General features: G+C 39.1%; 2 protein-coding genes across 3 annotated transcripts in view; one reads left to right on the forward strand and one right to left on the reverse strand.

Moving 5' to 3' along the window:
• The first annotated feature begins 242 nt into the window (after window positions 1–242).
• LOC126368889 (nucleolin-like) lies at window positions 243–17,648 on the forward strand. 2 transcript variants are annotated; one of them, XM_050013100.1, is made up of 8 exons: window positions 243–343; window positions 507–736; window positions 1,863–1,964; window positions 2,045–2,476; window positions 8,543–8,744; window positions 13,464–13,944; window positions 14,788–14,922; window positions 16,990–17,648. In XM_050013100.1, the coding sequence occupies exons 2-8, from the start codon at window positions 514–516 to the stop codon at window positions 17,125–17,127; spliced, it is 1,713 nt and encodes a 570-aa protein (XP_049869057.1). In that variant the 5' UTR covers window positions 243–343; window positions 507–513; the 3' UTR covers window positions 17,128–17,648. The 2 variants fall into 2 exon arrangements, with proteins under 2 accessions (XP_049869057.1, XP_049869058.1); XM_050013101.1 differs by lacking the exon at window positions 1,863–1,964 and having other exon boundaries at window positions 2,051–2,476.
• LOC126368881 (sodium-independent sulfate anion transporter-like) overlaps window positions 16,774–18,188 on the reverse strand; it is a 52,888-nt gene continuing 51,473 nt past the window's right edge. Inside the window, exons 15-16 of the transcript XR_007566640.1 lie at window positions 16,972–17,121; window positions 16,774–16,828 (exon numbers count right to left, since the gene is read on the reverse strand). The gene's annotated coding sequence lies outside the window, so the exon portion shown is untranslated. The remainder of the gene's footprint in view (window positions 16,829–16,971; window positions 17,122–18,188) is intronic.

The raw sequence follows: 18,188 nt of genomic DNA on the forward strand, positions 1-18,188 counted from the left end.
TTGTATCTTTGCTTTCCTGTGGGTGTGCGTGCAATAAAATATTTATAATGTTATATTCTCTGTAGATCCTATATTGGAAAAGAAGGAATCTTGATTTATTTAGGAAGCGCGCGCGAGTCGCTTCTGCGCGTCGGTGATCTGTGCCAGCGGCGACTGCCATCACTACTTTCCTTCCCTGCGTGTGTGACGTAACTCTATAAAAGAGAGCGCGGTGAAGACGCCGCCGCTATACCGTTTCCGCTCGCCAGGCCCGGCATAGCGTCCCTAACGACCGGCAACGAAGGACGCGAGCGGAACCTCTTCCGCTGGAGCCACACGGACTCAGTGACTAGTTCAACTAAAGGTGAAGTGTCAAGGATACCAGTGCACGTGCTCTAGTGTTCGTGATAGTGTTGTGATGTCGTGATAGCAACAGTGGCCACGTGATAACTAGTGTTGGATCGGGATTGGCACTGTCGCGATCGCGGTGTTGTGGCGGTGGTACTAAAGGCCTCTGTTTGTTTCAGATACGAGATGAGGTCGTTATTCTTGTTAGCGGCGCTGTGCTGCTTAGTGTTGTCGGCATGCGGGGGTCCCATCGCGCGACCTGAGGAGACCGAGGTCAAGGAGGTCTCGGAGGGTAGGCAGCAGGCGCCGGCCGCGGCAGCCCCGGCTGCTGCTGACGACGATGACGACGACGACGACGACGACGATGATGATGATGATGACGACGTAGACCTTGGAGACCCTCTCACAGGTACGAGAAAAAAACATTTGTAATCATACAAAGATTTCTAGCAGACGTCACGATTCGGGGGTCGTCAAAGTCTAAGAATTATCTCGATTCACATTATCCAAATCATATCAACAGTTGAGTGATAGAACGTTAACCTACCTTGGAAAGTACACACAACTGAATTATGTTATGAATGTATAAGTCCTACTTTGATGTGCAGTTCTAGTTACAACTGGGGATAGTAACCTATTGATGTGTTTTACCGTTCGGATGATCGACTCTAACGGTAGATTTAACACCTATGTGTCGTGGGATCTTCGCCTATCAATATGTTTGCTATTTTGCGTCTAACGTCTATCAGCTAACTCAATATGTAAAGAGTCTATTGCGTTGCAAGGACCAGGGTAATTACATCGCATAAGGCAATGGATGATGATCCACATTCCGCGTCGATGATTTACGACATTTTTCTCATCGATTTGCATCATAAATAAGATGTAATAACTCTGGTATTACATTTATTGCTACGGATCAATAGATCAATGAAGATAATAAGAACGTTTTATGTCATATTACAGTCCATTTAAGTTGGAATTAGGTCTTAGGAACTTAAAGTACTTATCGTGTTTGTCAAAAAAAAGTTTGAGATAGTTTGAGATTGAAAAACTTTCTATACCTGAAACAGAATCTAAGTGTAGTGCGCCATAATTAAAGATATTAAAGAAACTTAACTCGTGTTGGCCGACGAAAGTGTTACGTTTCATCGATAAAAATTCCTAAGAATCAGGACGCGGGCGGAATGTGAGGCGGCCAGCGTGACAGCGCTCTCAATCGCTAATTAATTCAAACAGAAAGACTCAATCAGAGAAATTGACGCTCCCCTGCTTTCTACCGGCGCCGGCGGCTCCGTCACGCACGGCCAGCAACTCTGATTAACTGTTTGTCGTACGGTTTATTTGCGTTTACTCGATAATCGTGCTAATAACTTCCATATTCAAAACCAGTTTACTCAGATCCATCTCCACAAAAGTAGGTCGCGAGCATAAATCCAACCAGTAAAATAACCGTCACTTATTAGCAGGTTACACCATTGTGTAAGATGACGGCAATTGTAGATAAAGAAGTTAAATTATAGGGGTTTTTGCAGATGATGATGACGATGACGACGATGACGACGACGATGATGAGGAAGAAGGTGATGACGACGATGACGACTACCTGGAGAGGTTCTTGGATGACATCCTTGGAGGTAAGAACAGTTTCAAAAGCAGAGAAGTCTATAGCTTGTCGGAGAATAAGCGAGTATTAGAATGATATTTTTTTGTTCAGGAGGAGATGATGATGACGATGATGACGGGCCATCAGCCGTGCAACCTGTGGTCGCGCCCGCTGACACTGTTGCCGCTGCCGCTGCTCCGGCCGCGCCCGCCGCCGCTGCCGCCTCTGAGGAACAAGTGGCCGCTGCTTCCGAAGAAGTTGCCGAAGCGGCTGAAGGCGAAGCCGCTGTTGACGGAGAAGAGCCCGAAGCCGGACAGAAAGAGCCCGCGAGCGCTGAAGTGGAGACCGCGGCGGTGGCCAGCCAGGAGGCGGCGGCGCCCGCTGAGGCCGAGGACGACGAGGATGAGGATGACGACATCACAGATGCGCTCGACCCCGAGGAGGACGACGACGAGGAGGACGAGGACGACGAGGAGGAGGACGACGACGATGACGACGACATCACCGACGCGCTCGGCAGGAACATCTCCGCCAAGCACTCACGTGAGTCAAAAAAGCTGAAGGCGAGCGTGGCGCACGCGAAAAAGACCGGCAAAAAAGCAAACTACATCGGCAAAATAAAGAAAACCAAAGCGACATCCGCCGCGGCAGCCGTCCCTGAACACAAAAAGTTCAGATAGTGAGATGGCGGCCCCTGGCCGGCCCGCCAGCCAGCTGCCTGCTACCCTCCGTCCACCTGAGAGACCTCCGAGGTCCCCCCTCCTTTAGCTTAACTATTTATTGACTATTTATTTATTTAATTTTATTTAATTTATTTTTATTTATTAAGTGAGTGTGTTTGATGTGTGAAAGTGTAAGTATGGAACCGAGAGAGTTAAAGTTAAATTAATGTCTAGATCATGTCACACCGGTCTCGTGGCAATTTATTTGAAATAAATCTGTTGTTCTAAATTGTTGTGTGAAATTTATTGTCTCACCTTTAAGATGATTTGTGCGTATCTAGCAATTTGTCGTCTGTAAGTCGAAATACAGCTGTTAGATCGGTCAGAACTCTAGTTGACTCAAACTTCGCCCCACCTCTATCTGGTAATTGAGTGACATTATCTAGTGATATTAATTTAATTTTACTTGTAACAATAAAAGTGTACTAGTCAACATCAAGTATTTATGAAATCCTTCTTATCCTTAACCCGTCAGTATTAAGTACGTATATATATGTCTGTAGATGAATGTTTTACTATACTTATTATTCATATAATCTATAAATTCCCATATATTTCTATAGTACAGTTACGTAACAGTATTGTTTATGTAGAGATTAAACCGTAGATATAATTATAACTAGCTTTTTGACCGATTTATCTATGTAATCTAACGCACAAACCATTCTGATCCCTTTCCCCACATCCTGTGTCGGGCCGCGTATGGTTCGGAGCGAGATTCCACTCGTGCGCCGGGAGTGGTGCCGCGAGCGAGCAGGCGGCGGCGCAGGCGCGGCTCTTGAGGAGGAACTAGTTTGTCGCGATGTATGTCAAGGGGTCGGCCGGCCGCGGCGGCGTCCGCTTACTTTCCCAACTGGCAGTGCGATGAACCCACCGCACGATTTCTTCTCCAGCCTTGACACTTTCTTTGACCTTGCTCGCCCCCCACCAGGACCGACCTTGACGCTTCTCGCTCTTCCGACACCAACGATAGAAAGTAAATCGCACCAAATATTTACTCTCACTAAAGACAAAATCACCGCGAATTTTGCGCGAGTCCGGTGTCCGGCTCAGTGAAAACGAGATAATTAGATGCGAAAAGAGAAATTTTAAATGTTTGCCGTCGTGAAATGTTGGGAGAGTAGCGAGGAGTCACTCGACCCAAATGGAACTTGTTTGGTGCCGGCACGCCTACCGCTACACCTGGCTCTCGCCGCTTCCTTTCACGGATACCAAACATTTTTATGGACATAACAGGTCCGAAAATTTCGCAGTGAAATGGCTCTAGTGCAATAATAGAATATTCATGTGGATCTTCGAACTGCCGTTGCGTAACGATGACATGAAAACAAATCGTGGGATGATACGGTGAAGGTTATTTACGAGCGTTTAGATGTCCAACATCCGTTTACCGATAGTGATCGCATATCTAAGTAATTGGGACTGGGTTGTTTCTGTCCACTATGTATGCCGCAATTAGATTTCTTCGAATGTGCGCTGCCCGGCACGCAGTTTCTTTTACGTGTGGAAAATAGAAAATCCACCGTTGAGTGGTCGTATTAATTGTAACCGGCCATTAGAATTCAACGGGGGCCCGCGGTGTCCGATACAGTTAGGCGATCGCGTGCTCGCACATCGTGATTAGAATTAGGTGTATTTGCCACATGAATTATGTACCAATTGAATAATTATGATGTGCCATACGATATAAGTGCGTGATGTTATGTAAATAAGCCATTTGAGAAGTAAACATTTGCGTATGCGACTAACGAGAATAGCATCTGTTGAAAGAGAAATTGTTTGTCAATGAAGTTTCTACCGAAGTTTTGTGACCTCAATCTTCGAGTTTCAAAAAGTCGATAAAAGATTTTATTGGCCATGCATTCATAGCTTAGGACGCACAATCGACGCGTTTTCCCATTCATCAAGAATTGAATTGAATCGACGCGTTTTCGGACGAACCCAACTTATGTATAATATACGTACGAACTCTAATGGTTTATGACAACCAACTCGCATGCAATGTATAAGCAAAATGCTTGGAAGGTCGGAATCGTTTCTGCGTGTTCATGAATCGAATTCGAATCGAATCGAATTCGTACGAAAAAGAGTCCAGAATGGACAGCCTTACAATATGAATTCAACAAGTTCAGTTCAATTAGTGAATGGATGTAAACACGCCATTTTAACATAAAAGCGTACAGGCAATGTTGCATGGGTATAATGTAACAAAAAATCTCGTTAAAAACAAAAATAGCTGCACAATATTAACGTGGATACATGAACCTGTGCTATGATACTAGGAAGCAGACAGTGACAGTGAAATCGTGGGTTCGAGATGGAAAGAAAACCTGACAATTAATCAAGTCTCTTATTAATCCATTGCCTCCCTAATATTATCCCGTTTTCATAAGGTCCGATTACCTAACGTGAAGGTTTGACAAGTTCTTTTTACAGCAGCGACTTCTTGGCTGACTTTCCAACCTGAAGGGAAAACCAACCTAATACAAGTTACGTTACACGTCTTAAGTTAGGTTATTAATCCATATCACTGAATATAAATGCACGTGTTTCTAGGCGCCTATAAGAGGTAATAACACAATGGCATGCTGTGCTGTGTAGATAAAGCGAGGATAACTACTAGAAGCTCAAATGTAGGCGGCAGCACTGTTGAGTGTTCTTAAATTTTGACAGTTCTCCATACTGTCCAGCTAAAAGTCGTGATAAATTGCTATAAAATATGAAGCAACGTGGATCCCGTCTGCAGGATGAGTTACGAAAAAGAAAAACCATCAGTTGGAAAAGGGCAGTCTTTTGAAAAGAAGTTTACCTAAGTTTTCTTTTCCGATCTTTAGGAAATGGTTTAACACTATGATTTTGCAGTTGAACGCCGCGCAAAGGGCTATAGCCCTTTGTAAAAATATAACCAAAACAATTATGTTTGTTTACTCAAATAATATGGGAAACTGTCAAAAGAACACTAAACAGTAGCGACACCTGATGGGGGAAAGAAGCTGTTTTTATCATCATTACACCACTTTTTAAATACAAACCAACAGTTACAAGATTCCTTCTGATGATACAATAGCGTACATCGTTTCTCAATCTTTTTAGTGTTGTCTGAAAGTTAAGTGAAAGACTTGGGGATCCTCACTTCACCACAATTTGACGTTTACTTCAATAGCCAATAATAATTAGAAAAAACCTATCATCTTCAACTTCAACTTTGTGGTTGTATGGCAACCAGTCGTCATAAACTATCATCTATTTGCTTGTCTATTAAGTGACGAATTGTAAATGACGGCTCTAATTTTCAAATTTTTAAATGCAGATCCTAGTTTAAAAAACCATGGTTTTTATTCAACCTGTCAATTTTCTTCAGTTTGTTATCTGATCACTTCGATACTGGCAGAACAGTCGCATTTCTAAGCGACCCATTGCTGTAATCTAAAAAAAAAACATGGTTTGGAAGACATGAATATCACGGTCGTTTCAAAAATAGCTTTCTCGTTAGGCAGGCCACCGTACATTTCATCATAGCCAACGATAGTGAATCAAACAGATGTAAATGAAAGTCGTTAACCTATACATCGACAGTCCTATTACATGGTCAATGACTCGATCAACCTTAACATTGAGAAGACGCATAGCGCGGCAGTGGAACCAATTTCATAGTGCTGTACTTTAATATGATTTCTTAATTATTTATGTTGCTTTTTGTGGACGAAGCAAGAGAAGTGTGTCAGGATCGAAGCAAATGTAATTCCATAGTCTCTGCTTACTCCGGTGAGAAATAGGCGTGAGTTTTTATCCTTTTTTATCCTTTTTTACCTTTGATGGGTATATTAGATCTTGTGAAAGAACATTAGATAGTTTTTATATTATCTATTAAAAGTAACTCTAACCATCTTCCGACATCCTTCAGTATACAAAATAATGGTTACGAGCTTCCGTAGTTACTTACGATCACGAGTTTATTGATGGGATTGTTCTTGGCCCCAGACTTGCCCGAAGGCATTGACGAGGCCTAAGATGGAGCGAGCTCGCCCAGAAGGTGCCTGTTCACTTTAGCCTTAAAAGCACCCGGGTTATATGCATTCGGAAATATAGAAGACGGCAGAGAATTTCAATCCCTAGCAGTGCGCATAATGAAGGACGATGCGAAGCGCTTTGTGCGAATAGTTGGGATATCCACCAAATAGGAATGGAACCCGGCCGTACGTGTGGAAGTCCGAAAATAAAAGGGGGATGGTGGAATGAGCCCTATTAATGTTATAAATGCGAAAGTAACTCTGTTATTTATTCTAAATACTACTTAAATAACATATATTATGATATCTGAATTCGCACCACATTTAAAGCAAATAAAGAATTCATCCATTCCTTCACTCTTTCACGTTAAAATGGCAAAACCGATTATGATGTGGTACAGAGATATATTAGACCTTGTGAAAGAACATTCGATAGTTTTTATATTATCTATTAAAAGTAACTAGCCATCTTCCGACATCCTTCAGTACTTATACAAAATAATAGTCACGAGCTTCCGTAGTTACGATCACGATTTTTTGTTAATACTTAGTTAATCTTAGATTCGAGACAGTTAATTAAAGATAATTGTGCAAAACGAATGATTTTGAAATACACGACTTTAGCTGTTAGAAGCTAATGCGAAAAATAAATTAACATTGATTGAAAATATTTAAATAGAGTGAAATAATTATTTATATTCTCGCAGTGTTCTTACCGCTTGAATAAATGCGGCAATTTACTGTTATGATGCTAACTACTACCATAGAAAAAGGAATAATACTAATAAGTAGTGGAGTCAATAAAACCGAATTTTTTTTTCATTTTTTTTTGATCGAAATATTTATGATATAAAAATATAAAAACCTTCCCCTACAAAAGAAAAAAATTCATAATCGGACCTGTCCGTGGCATGTTAGAAGTGAAACCCTTCCATTGATTTTACTAAACGTACCTACTATTACATCATAATAAATGAGCGAAACTAATTTTGACTAGGTTTAAAGATAATAAATATTATAATAATAGAACATACGTGTCCCTTCTATATAATACGTAGTATTATTGTTTAGTCTTTGACCGCAATGTCTACTTAGGCTACTTGACAACCTAGTCATATGAGATACTTTTTGCGAAACGTCAAAACGAAAGTTTTCTTCGGAGTTTATATGCAAATAATGTCCTGTGACGTCGTCAATGAAAGTGGTTTTTTTTTGACGTGACTTATTGTAGATTTGCCGCAGATGGCATTAACTACTTGGCCGAAAATGAAAGTGGTCAAATGTCGTACTTATTGTTACTAAATTTATAAATAAAATTCGGCAATAAGTCGAAAAGTAAGATGAGAATGATTTTTGATCTTCTCAGACTGGTTGCTATTTCTAAATTAGCATTTTATAATTTATCTTTGAATCAGTCAAATATCATATTTAAGAGATGGGTTGACAACATGTTGCCTCACGGTTCATCATGTCTATCTTCCCAGGATAATCACACTAGAGATACAGGCGTAAAGACAATTATGTAACAGACAGATCAGAGAGGTAAAAACCCCACATCGGAGCAATTCGCCTAAAAAAGCAATATTGCTATTTGACATTTGTTGACTTTACGCACTTATTTTTATATGCGCAAATATCAAATCGCAATACTGCTTTTTAGATGAATTGCTTTGAAGTGGCCTTACAATTAGAGATTATATTTCAATGAAGATAACATTTTACAATAGCCTCAATGCGCGATAATAATGACATCTGTCAAAGTACAGAAGCTAGTGTTGTGACGTCCACTAGCATAGTGATGAATCAATCGAGATTAGGCTGATCGATTCTTTTCTATCTAACAGTGTGCATTAATAACATAAAGATATTAAACATAGGTGCTCTGGAGGAGCCAGCGAAGAAGCCTCCGGTACCAGCGGTCTACATCATCAAGTACAACCGGTTCGTGGACAATATCTTGGAGAAGATGAACGACGTCCTACGCCGCTCATACGATCCTGTCAGCGTGAAGTTGCAGCCTATTGATGCCAGCAAGAAGAGTACCAAGCCAAAGAAGAATAAGACGAAGTCTAACAAGAGGTAAGATCACTATGTATTATCATTAGATATTATATACCCCTTTCAACGTACCACGAAAAGTGCGACATATCTCTCGTCTTTTTCGTACTAAGCTGTACACCGTTAGTGTGAAAGAGACATTATATCTCATATCTTTTGCTCTAGTAGTACATCACTGTCCTACTATCATTCTAATCAAGTTAACTAGTTTATAATTTGGGTAATCTGGGAACGAATAGAAAACAGAACGCGTTCAGCTACTTATCTTGCCTGTACTCTCCTCAACTCTGTTCTTGCGTCCGCACCACATTGCGACTTGTTTGGAAGTGCGATTGTATGTTTGTTGAGTGAATGTGTAAAAGTATTTGAACCTTTGATGCCTGTTAGTACTGTCCAATAATATATCGTCACTGGAAAGGCAAAATTACGTAAGCGCCAAAAGGCCATTTCGAGAAAAAGCCGTTTAAAGTTTCATTTTTTCGTTTTTTTATCATAACTTTTTACCCAATTATCCAATTTAGATGATGTCAAAGTAAGGTTACATTGTTTTTTAATTTTCTTTGTCCAGCAATACATATTATAACTGTTGGATTGCTATTTTAGGATATAGTGGCGCTTACGTAAAAATGACTTCAGTTTACAGTAAAGCAAATTTACTTAACCGCCATCTGGTTAAAATATTATTTGGAAGCAAAATTACTTACAGCTCTTACGACAATGCATACGAGAACGACAATATTTCTTTAAATATAATAATACTGTAATGTTAGCGGAGTAAAAGTTACTGTAACGACTTTTACACATCTGCTCTCATTATGTAAAAATTGCCTACAAAGTGATCGATTGATTATGTCAGTTCACCAAAAATTCTTTAAAGTAAGTTTTTGTAATATCTTACATGGGTAAAAAGACGTAAGAGACAAATAATTATTCTTAATGCCTCTTTAAACTACTTATTACTTCAATTGATTTATAAAAATGGCTATTAAAATACTGAAGTGCCAGAAATAAAGTTTCATAAAATATAAATAATAGCGTACAACCCGTTATCTGTTTGTAAAAGTTTCTTTTTAACACTTTCAAAGACAGAACGTATACGGACGTTCCGATTCCAAGGTGCCATACTACCTATTATGAACCACCAATGACCCATGGTCTCTGTCCGTGAAAGGGTTAAACGGTTTTATTTAGCTAAACCCGTACGGTATATTTGTATCAAAATTAGATATTGCAATTTAAGTACCTTCCTGTTGTCAGATTGATCTGAAATTTGGTACGCACCTTTAATTCCGATGTCAATACAATATAGTAAAATCAATAACATTATAAATCTAAGATGGCAGCCGGTACATAATGGGGGATTACATATTTTTCCACAACACCTTCAATATGGGTATCAAAGATAGGACTACACTAGTAGAATACTGTCATTATGTCAAAATTTCAAATCCAAGATGGACGATATTACGACTGAAAGAAGGATGTTGCCCTTAATTTTGTCATTGTCATCCACCGTCCATAATATGCAGGGCAGCACAGTGGATCGCTGGGTGGGGTCGCTCCGCGAAGCCTGTGAAATCCCCAGGAGGCTTCTGAGCTTCTGGAAGGAGATAGGTTGGCTTACGTAGTCAACAATTACACGCATAATGGGCCACCTTAGAGTCTAAATGCGGAAAACAGAGCCCACTAACATAACATAACATATGCAGGGCAGCACAGTCGACCATGCAGTAGTATATTTGGGCTCAAAATTGTTTGAATTAGGACAAGCATACGTGGCTCTAAGTCGAGTCAAGTCTCTGGAAGGGTCAAGTCTTTTTAATTCCTCAATAATTCCCCTTATTGTTTTTAAGAGTATTTACCACGAAGTTTAATACACTTTTCCATTCGCTCGAACCAGGTATTATTTAACATTTATTCCACTCCAAAGTAGAAGTGTTCAAAATGGCTGACTTGAAAGCGTTGGCCGCTTCTTCACCGCACTGGAACCTTTGACCGCGAAGAGTTTCTTTTTTAATTTTAGGAAATGTAAAGAAATCATTGGAGCTTAGGTCAGGACTGTATGGAGGATGGTCAAGAATTTCTACGTTTTCCTGCTTCAAATATACGTATACATCTTTGCGATAATATTTGTCTATGTACACTCTAATTCTATTAAAATAATTTGGTATATATTATAATGTATATTTTTGAATTGAATTTGAATATACACACCATTAACACATGTTTATGGAATACGATGTTCGTGCGTCACCTAACAGGGTCCACATAATACCAGCGTCGTGGTTCACGCCGCGACTTGTGCTGAGTGAGGCCCTTTTATCTCAGGACGTCCACCACCACCTTATGGTCATTTCGACAAACATCCGTCTTGCTTTTTTGTAATTGTTTTAGTGGAAATTTGATATGATGTTGTTGACTTTTTTTTGTGTGTGGCGTCCTTTTATAATAAACTTTTTCTATTCTATTCTATTCTATTCTATTCTATTCTATAAATAATCGTTTGACGAGCGGTGTGTGAGCTTGCGTTGTCATGGTGCAGCATCCTGCACTCCTGCGCATCATCATGCGTCGCTTTGGGTTAGATTTTCGAAGTTCGGCGATGACTTGTGGTAAACAAATTGTGGTATACCAATCTGCATTAACCGTCCTACGATCTTCAAGTGCAATTGTCGCAACATGACCGATTTTCTCCACGAAGGTAGCCACCATCTTCTTTGAAGTGCTTCGAGAGCGAACAACTTTAGTCGGCTTTGACTCGTTTTGGAAGACCCAAACTGTGGATTGTTGTTTGGAATCAGGATAATAGCATAAATCCAAGATTCGTCACCACTGATGATGTCGTACACGTGATTTGACTCTCCTCGGTTGAACCTCTGAAGAGTTTTCTTACACCATCTGACGCGGGCTACCTTATGATCGTCAGAAAATGCGGGATGCAACGGCAAACTAGTTTTCTCACACCAAGTGCCTCATTCAATATCGTTTAAATGGTTGTCCCTGAAATGCCTAATAACGCCTCTATTCTCGGTATGTCACATGACGATTTTTGAGGATTAGTTGTCTCACAGCAACGATATTATCTTCAGTGAAGGCGGATATCCACGCTCGAATTCTAAATACCAGCGTTCGATGGCTCGCAGACATGGCACTTCATCGTGGAATAGAGATTTTAACTGTTTGAAACACTGAAGTCGCAGTAGGCCTCTTCGAAAGTTATAGAAAATTTTTCTTTGTAAGATTCATTTTCGGACATGATCTGACAGATTCAAACCAACGCTGTGACTAAACAATTGCATTAATCCTAATGCTTTCAATTGTTTTGATATTCGAAATTCCAACAAATTTGAATTTAGAGTTCTCAATTCAAAATTGGCGCTAAATATGCAAACGACTGAACTTAAAAAGTATAACAAAGTCGCTTTTTCTGTCCCTATATCCCTATGTACGCTTAAATCTTTAAAATTGCGCAACGGATTTTTGATGCAATTTTCTTTAGTAGATAGAGTGATTCAAGAGGAAAGTTTATAGGTATGTATAATAACATCCAATAAATAGTGTATAAATACTGTTATTTTTGAGGATTTTAATGTGATGTCGTAAATAATTTCATTTTTCCTCAGCATTGCATCCGAGCGAAGCCGGGTCGCTAATAAATTATAAAATCAATTCTAAATAAAATAGTTTTACTTTTAGATCTATTGTTAAAAAATAACTTCCTGGGAAACTTACTGCTAGCCCACAAACTTGCTTAATAACAGCATAAAAATGCGAAGGCAAATTTACGTACACGCCTTACTTATTCTAAATACTGTAAGTCAAAATTACTTATTCGCCATTCACTGCATAAACATGCTAAGACATTTTTTTCTTATACGCCTTACTTATTTTAAAAGCTGTAAATAAAAATGACTTATACATAGTCAATTTTTTATTTTCAGTAGTCCAAAATTACTAATAAAATGATACTTTTCAAACTATAGAATGCCAAATTTACTTAAAGTTAATATGTAGTTATTATATAGGACCACAATATTACTTATACACCAGTCACGAAAAAAACACCAAAATCTTGTCGTTTAAGAAACTGGAATTGAAAAAAGTCGACTATTTTCAAATTTACGTAAGCGCCAAAAAAGTGCTCGTATCGCAATGCTACCCAGACAGATCGACGCAGAATGAAACGCTGATTCCGAATATATAAAAAACCCAAAATACCTATTTTGGCGCTTACGTAATTTTGCCTTTCCAGTGACGATATAATAATATAAATATTAATCTGTAGTAGTTTTAAGTTCTTGTGATATGAATATTGTTTGTAACGCAATGGATATATATCTGTAATGTTGCAAATGTAGTGTAATATTAAATAAATAAATAAATAAATAAATCTTCCCGGGGATGTCGTAAAAACCGACATAGGGATGTGTCGTTTATAATGTCATGAAGCCTTATTGGATGATGACCTGATCCATTGTCGCTATACGGTTCATTACTGTACTTCGTATCTGCAAGTTGTCTTTAGTACTCAGGCTGTCTCCTTCTCGCATCCCATCGAAGTATGGCAGCCACGTTATGTACTCTATCACGCACATACTCGTTGTATTGCCCGTCATGTATGATGACCAGGATAAAAAAAAAGAAAATACGATGAGGACGAGAGCGTTCAAGATTATTCTTTTGGGCTTTTTGTGTAGTAGAGTAGCAATCTTCTTTTCTAATCTTACGAAACTGTCTCAGGAAAACATCGACTAAAAAGAAGAACACCGCTCGAGGCAGCTCTGACAAACCCAAGGACCAACTCAAAGACCAGCCCGCATCCACTGAGATCCCGGACAAAATCAACAAGATCGAAGACACCAAACCAGTAGAAGAGAAACCTGTTGCAGCAGAGCAGGTCCAAAACGAGGCTTCACAATCTAGAGCGTTGAAAGAGAAAGCTGACAGCGGCAAGGCTAAGCCACCGACTAAGCCCAAACCTACAAAAACCACCAAGCCTAAGCCAAAACCACCAACCAAAACCACGACGAAGAAACCTGTGGTTACTAAGAACAAGGTGAAGACTTCGAGTGAGAAGAGCAAACCCAGAGCTAAAGGAACGTTGTACGGGCTGTCGTCTTTGAGGAGGGTTGGTGATGTCGCTGTCAACATTATGACTGATCATACTACAATCAAGAGCAATTTTGCTGTTGGACCTTTGATTTTGAGAGTGGAGAAAGAGGTACGTACTTACAACACACACACGCACGCACGCACGCACGCACCCACACACACACACACACCTCGCAGCTACCACGCGGACGCATTAGCGAGCAGATAGCTAGTAAAGACATATTTTTTTAACAAATAGATTCACTTACCATCTGATGGTATGTGAAGATAGGGTCTAAGAATAATGACTATTTACTGTAACTTTGAAGATTCTAAAAGTTCGATTGGAGATAATTTTACTATACTTAGTCCTTTGTTAGCAGGAACGCTAGTTTAAATTAGCTGATAGGAGTAGAAAGTGGTTAAAGTTAGTTTCTAGTTGGTCACCGTTACTGCAATTAATTGGTTCCATTGTAGTCAATAAGACCAAACAATACTATTCATTCTACACTCTTTAGACATTGTATAGAAAATAACAGATTAAAGTAACAGACTTATAATACTCTCTTTATTTTGGTGTTACATAACAGATTGCTTCTTTTTTTCTGACATGACTTATTGTAGATTTGCCCTACCGGCCAGCATGTCAGTTGGAACAGCTGAACACTATCTCTAATACACACCCTCATACAAAACAATACACACATCTCTGAATCAACACATACACATCTCAGGAAAGTTTGTGCCCATGTAAAATCTACATCAATCATACATGATCCGTGCTTCGGAAGACTGGTTAAGCTGTTGGTCCCGGTTACTACTTACTGATGTATGTAAGTAGTCGTTACATGAGCCATGTCAGGGGCCTTTAGCGGCTCAATAATAACCTTGACACTAGGGTTGATGAAGTTGATAATCCACCTCTTAACCCACACGATAAGAAAAAGATCAATCATATTATTATATGTTTCAGGTCGGTCGTGGAGCTAAGAAGGAGATCAAATCGGCGACAGCGACTACAGCTGAGATGACTGGGAAGATCAGCCTGCGTGTAAACAACCAGGGTGTCGCCACTTTACATTCTATCAAGGTTCTACAGCCTAAACAGGTAAGCTGGTTCTAACAAGAGAATTAAAAATATACTTACGTCTCATCACTAAAATCGAGACACTTCCAAATTATTGTTCAACAACAACATACATAAACTCATGCCTATTTCCCAAGAGGTAAGCAGAGACTATGGAATTCCATTTGCGTCGATCCTGACACACTTCTCTTGCTTCCTCCACATTCATCAATCGTTTCATACACGCACGCCGGTTCAGAGTAGATCGTACTAAACTTTTTCTAAGGACATCATCAATTTGGTCAATGTACGTCCTTCTAGATAGGTATTGCTCAACAAAACACGACTTTAATACATATAGAATGATAAACTTGAACTTGGAACATTTGACTTATAAGAATTCAAATTTAAGTACAGTTCCGTGGTCACTGCCTACCCCTATGGGAAACAAGCGGGATCCTATGTATATAAATAGAAGCTACAAATATGCAATCGGATTTACTTACCTAACTTCATATCTCGTACTGGCTGTCTGTCTTCAATAGTTTTATTTTTCTTTTCGAATATCTAGAACAAAATTATTGCAAGCGCGTCAAAGTGCAATGAAGAAAGAAAATGTAATAAAAAAATAATTACCTTCTCTTTTCTCTCTTCTTTTCTCTTATTTATCACGACGAAGATTCAGCTGCGTCGCAGCGAGTGTGCTCGTGAGGTAGTTACTACTCCTTTTCTATGCTCGCGGAGGCTCGAGTGCTTGGAGCAATATTACATCTTTCAATCATTCGTCAATCATAACTTACGATTTAAAGAAAAATCGACCTTATTATTACTTTACCGTGATCGTTATTTGTAGGGTCATGATAATATACTGTTTGTCAAAATATTGACCACTAACCAAGGTTTTTTGGCAAACAAAATATAGGCCGTTCAAATTATGATCGTTGTAAGTAGTAATAATAAGGTCGATTTTTTTAAACTAATTCTGTGAGCACTAATTCTGTCGGTAGTTTGTGGTCAATATTTTGTCAATCTTCTGACAAACAGTATATGACCCTACAAATAACGATCACAGTACAGTATAAAAAGGTCGATTTTTGTTTGAATAAAAAGTATTAATCATTCGTCATGATTGACGAATGATTGGTGGATAGATGTAATACCCCTCTTACAATGATACGTTGTGGGTGAAACTACCCTCACTTCGCTGTTATTTTTGTCGGATGCCGGCACACATGCACAACACCCACAGATACGTCAGACCAGGGTTTCCCAAACTATAGGTCGCGACCCGCTGGTGGATCGGAAGCCAATGTAGACTGGACCCTGTATGTAGAACGACAAGCGAATCGACCAAGCCAACTGCGAGTATGTTTGTTATTTGGAAAGTTCTTTATACGTATCGGTAACGATAAAATTTCCTAGAGGTGGGTCCAGAGTTTGTAAACTTGTATTAAATGGGTCGTAGCTAAGAAAACTTTGGGAATCACTGCGTAGACGTTAAAGCACGGGATTATATTATAAGGATTTGAATTAATAGTCACTGGATTCCATGCTGCCGAAAATTAAATGCAGATTGCTCATTGTTTTTTTGTGCTTTGTAAAATATATAGGCCATTTAGTTTTACCATCGGACTATTGGCTCATCGGGAGAAAAAATCCCTACGGTGTACCATTTACCAAGCGATTGTACCACGGGTCGCGCAGGGCGGTACGACTTTTGGTACGTCGTCGAGTTGTTGCAACGAGTTGTACGGTCACGAGCATTAATATGTATACAGTTTGGTACCATGTCACAATAACTTTTTTGGCAAATTGAACTGTAAATCTCACTAAATGTCAAATAGTTAGTGCGACAGAGTCCTTAAGTGGGTACATTATATTGCTTATGACTGTACGTTGGGAGTACTATTACTGTTTAGTACGGGTAGAACAATTTGTACCGTGAGATCTGAAAAGAAAGGTGAATTAAGATTAACATAACAAAGGGCTACAGAACAGGACTCCCACCTGTCACATTGTGCACTTAGTTCATACCCCTACCTCTGACTACCCCAAAAATATTATAGTCTATTTACATAGCAATAAGTTTACTTATTGCATTTTGTCCAGGTTCGCGTTGACAGTAACCACGAGCGTACCAGGGAGCTGGTGTGGCGACGTAGCGCCAGGATCGCCCACGTGGTGTCTGAGAAGCTGCTCTCTGCATCCAAGCCCATGTTCCACCAGCAAACTGTCGATAAGCTGTAAGTCCAAGGTATTGGAATAGAAATGCATTTGAAAGGTATATTTTTAGTGCGGTGGTTGTGAACCGAGTCATCTGCCCTCATCATCTTCCTAGCGTTATCCCGTTTTTCACAGGGTCCGTTTACCTAACCTGAAGATTTGACAGGTCCGGTCTTTTGCTTTTATGTTTTTAAAGCACATTTTTGTTAACATGCCATTTTAGAGCAAGAGACAAGAATGGTAACATAACATAAACATAAACAGCCTATATACGTCCCACTGCTGGGCACAGGCCTCCCCTCAATCAACCAACAACAAGAATACAATAATGGTAATTCTTACTTATTAAAACTAGTAAAAATAGTTTTATTTTTGGGCTGATTTAGAATTATTTTGTAACTGAAACGAAACGAATGAAGCACAAATGATTTCTGCAGATTCAGATTTATTTCTTTAAGCTTATGATTTAGTTTCGAAAACTGCAGTAAGTACGTATTTGAATGCATTTCTATTTATAATAAAGCACGCCTTTATAGGCCGACTGATTGTAGTTTACTTACATAAAACATAATAATCAAAGAAAAACGAATAGCAAAAAGTATTAAATATTCAGTTTTCGGATTTTTTATGAAAGTTATTGATTAAATTATTGTATTGTTAACGATAACAGAATGTTGCATTTATACTGGTTAAGGTGTTATGATACTCATTAAATAATTAGTCAGAAAGTGCATTTATTATGTGTAATTTTATGGTGCTATAGTATTTTATGCAACAGTTGTATAAGAAGGGTCAAAAAATGCGAGTGGCGTGAGTTGCGATGTGAGCCTTGGCGAACATCGCAATAAGAGACGCCACGAGCATTTTTTGACCTAGTTATACAACGTTGCATACAATACTTTTTCTACGACGACATAATTTTAAATGAAACAAAAATTATACAAAGAAAAATTTTATTTATAAAAATGAAGATGTAAATTTTGAATGGTATGGGAAAATGGCGGCAAATGTATACTTTTTTTTTATAGTATGCACCAAACAAAGTAAAGGTGCCAGTTTCCAGGTCAAAAAAAAAAAACAACAAC

Source organism: Pectinophora gossypiella, chromosome 8 (genome assembly GCF_024362695.1).
Source record: "Pectinophora gossypiella chromosome 8, ilPecGoss1.1, whole genome shotgun sequence".
NCBI classification, from domain to species: domain Eukaryota; kingdom Metazoa; phylum Arthropoda; class Insecta; order Lepidoptera; family Gelechiidae; genus Pectinophora; species Pectinophora gossypiella.

Coding starts and splice junctions, on each gene's coding strand:
- LOC126368889 (XM_050013100.1), top strand. CDS start 514: ATGAGGTCGTTATTCTTGTTAGCGGCGCTGTGCTGCTTAGTGTTGTCG. Junction 1,965..2,044: donor CTTGGATGACATCCTTGGAG/GTAAGAACAGTT, acceptor TTTTTTGTTCAG/GAGGAGATGATGATGACGAT. Junction 13,945..14,787: donor TTTTGAGAGTGGAGAAAGAG/GTACGTACTTAC, acceptor TATATGTTTCAG/GTCGGTCGTGGAGCTAAGAA.